This window comes from Pinus tabuliformis, chromosome 5_2 (assembly GCF_031772625.1).
Source record: "Pinus tabuliformis cultivar Carrire ecotype Pingquan chromosome 5_2, CPIR1, whole genome shotgun sequence".
Classification (NCBI taxonomy): domain Eukaryota; kingdom Viridiplantae; phylum Streptophyta; class Pinopsida; order Pinales; family Pinaceae; genus Pinus; species Pinus tabuliformis.
In genome coordinates, this window is record NC_142306.1 from 69,113,673 (window position 1) to 69,116,960 (window position 3,288).

The window sequence follows — 3,288 nt, forward strand, 5'->3', positions numbered from 1 at the left end:
GAATATTATCAATATGGAAAGCATTTCTACATAGAACAAACATTTGCAGATACCATTTAAAATACCCATTATTGGCTTTGATTTTTTTTTTTTACCAAGCTTCGAAGTTGGTTAAAACATAAAAAAGTGTTTCAAGTTACTTGGTTATCTCCACCTTCAGTACTTGTATTGTTTAATGAAGACTTGTCTCTCTTGTTTTTCTTCTCCATGGATTTTGCTCGTGGATTCTTAATGCAAATGCCCCATAAAGTAATCAATGAGAGACTAAACTAAAAATGGAGTCTATGTAGAAATCAAGGGTGGGCATCAAGAGATGAGTCCCATCCTTGATATTTGGTCCAGAGAGATAATGGGGAAGGGGGAAATCTGCATAAAAAAGGCATTAAGGAACTAAAAATGCTCATAATTTCTTTCTTTGTGTTAATGGGGTCAAATATAAAAGAAGAATTTTAGCATATGTTCATGTTTTCCCATTTCTTTTGATCCTTAAAAACTCAAGGAATGTTAAGAAAAAAGTAGTGAAGGGGCATATTCATTAAATCTCCTACACTTTACTAGAATTGGACAGCTGCGATCAAGATTTGACGAATCAAATATAAGGGTATATCTATCAAATTACCAAGTTAAAATTAAATTATATTGATCTTGACAGATATACCAATTTAAAATTAAATTGCGCATCTTGATCTTGATGGATACACCCTTATATTAGATTTGATAGATCAAGATGATCTTTTGATAGTTTTGGGGATGAGTGATGGAAAAATTGACATCTAAGGATGGAATGCAAACATAGTCAGTAAAAATAAAAGTGTAGAATTCTTAATAATAAATATTAAATCAGATAATCACAAAAAAATCAAGGATATTTGCAGGGTTTGTTACTAGGGTCTAAAGTAGAAAACATACTAGGTTGTGATAAGAAAGTGTTAGTAAGCGGTCATGCAAATGTGAAGAGTATCTATATCTTTCTTAGAAATGTCATTCCTAGGTGAGATTTGGATAGCGAGTATCTTGAGAGGGACCCAAATGAGGAACCTTTTAATTTTAGCAATTCATTTGTTCCATTTTAAAAGGAGATGCTTGGCTCTCTGAAACTGGTTAAGGTGAAAGCTTGAGTAACAAAAATTATGTTGAAAAATAAAAGCATTGAATAAAAAAACCATTAGTAAAACAAAATTTGCAGAGTTGCAAATCACTACCAATGTCAGAAAAATACGGTATTGATCATCTTCAATAATATAGGATGAGGATCATAAAACATGGAAAGGCACCAGCAAGTACATACCTTAAATGAATTAGCAGTAAGGCCTAGACAACAATTTACAAAGAAACAAACTACTTTTTGCAACAAGGCTTATTTACTAATCCGAGTGTAATCATGAGTTTGATCTTTGATAATATAGAAGAAATTATCCAAAACATAGAAAGGCACCAACAACTACATATACGTGAAATGAAATAACATAAAACCTGAGAAAGCAACTTACAATAAACAAACTACTTTGGTCACAAGCTAAAAATGAAACCATGATTGGAAAGATTGATATTTTTTAGCTAGTGAAATACAAATAGTTGAAAATCCCAAAAATATTCCTTTGAAATAATTCATATGAAGAATGGAAACATAAACTTGAAGACCATCTCTGGTTGAGAAGAATATTGACTATAATACCCACCTACAGGTTAGTTCTCATATGAGCATGTAATAAAGAGTAGTTTCCATATGAGTATATAGATCATGTACTTCCCTCTTGAAGGGAAATAATTACATAGATTAAATGCAAGGATGGGTTGTTGAATTCAACAATTTGCATGGAGTCCAGCCATTAAATATGGCTACGAGCCTCAAGAAAATTGTTTTACACCATCCTTAGCAAAACAAAGACTAAAGCACATGGGCATATTGTGTTTTATCATAACACCCCATTCTTCATTAAAGATAATACAAAGTGCACCATTGGGTACATGATAAAAGTTGTGAACTCAAAGCAACATTAAAATTTGTAATTTGGCTCGACATCCATTTCCCAAGCAGATTTCACCAGAAGCAACTTGTTGAATATCTAAAAAGAAAAAAAATGAATTCAATATGAGCCAACTCAAAGTTCCAAAACAAATATCTCGTACTGAAAATTATGAAACAAAAATGTTACCTTTTCAATTGGAACTTCATGGCATTTGCACCAAACAACTGAAACCCTTGGGTCCAAGTAATTTATCTTAGAAGTTCCCAATGCCACAATCTTGAGATCATCTTTTATTCTCATGTTTAGACTCATTTTATCCATCTTCACCTTGGCCTGTGCAATTTTCTTTTCCAACCTGCAATACAACAAAGTCATAACTTGTCATACTAGAAATTACCATATACACTTAAAACAACAACAAGAACCATAAATATAAATTCGATATAAGAAACCATACACTTTTGGACTGATATTATTTTAGGCTTCCCTTCTGTATCATTGAGTGGAAACTTCCCTTTTCTTGCTCTATTTAGATCAATTTTCACCTCCTTGATTAGACTTTGGAAACAATAAAACCAAAATGTTATACTTGAGAATAACAAAAGAATAAATCCTACCTCAATATTGAAACCCTCACCACAACATACTTCAAAATCAATGCTTTGAGCATCAAGATAATGAAAACATAAACACTATTTGAGGCTTCATTTGTGTCAATGTTTTGTAAAATTCACCAATCGCTAGTAGATACACAAGTAGTAGCATACAAAGAGTTCATGATGTAGGATAAAACCGCATGCCCCTCCAGATGGATATTAAATTTTAGAAAAGAAAGATAAAGATATATTTTTAACTCGACCATTTTCCATCAAGTCTTTCCTTTTGATCACCATGTGACTTTGAGACATATCGCTGATGGTTACATATAATATTTAGGAAGTTCACGTGATTTACCTACGAGTAGACATGGTAGCACCACATGTGATAGAGGAACCAGAAAAGATGTGATAGGAATAGTGAAATTCCTATCTTTTGGGGTCGGTAAACTTGAATTGTGCCCTAGATTGAGCTATCTCGTCAATGAATGGAGGTTTCTAGATCCTAGGATGACACCCTTGGCTTCAATCAAAATGCTAAAAAACTACAAAAACACACTCAAACTACATATTACACTAGTGAAAAATCCCTTAGTTAGGTTTGCTTACCAGTTTCAGTTGTGTTAAATGTGGTTGTACACTGAAAGTAAGTCAAGTTGTGTTAAATGTGGTTGTACACTGAGCAGTAAGTCAATGTCAGTCATCATTAGAGAGAGAGAGAG

General features: G+C 32.8%; 1 protein-coding gene across 1 annotated transcript; it reads right to left on the minus strand.

Annotated features, from left to right (window-relative positions):
• Positions 1-1,997: 1,997 nt before the first annotated feature.
• On the minus strand, positions 1,998-2,319 carry LOC149157582 (DNA topoisomerase 1 alpha-like). The gene is made up of 2 exons (XM_089436214.1): positions 2,157-2,319; positions 1,998-2,066 (listed from the first exon to the last, which is right to left on the minus strand). The coding sequence occupies exons 1-2, from the start codon at positions 2,289-2,291 to the stop codon at positions 1,998-2,000; spliced, it is 204 nt and encodes a 67-aa protein (XP_089292340.1). The 5' UTR covers positions 2,292-2,319.
• Between the last annotated feature and the right edge of the window lie 969 nt (positions 2,320-3,288).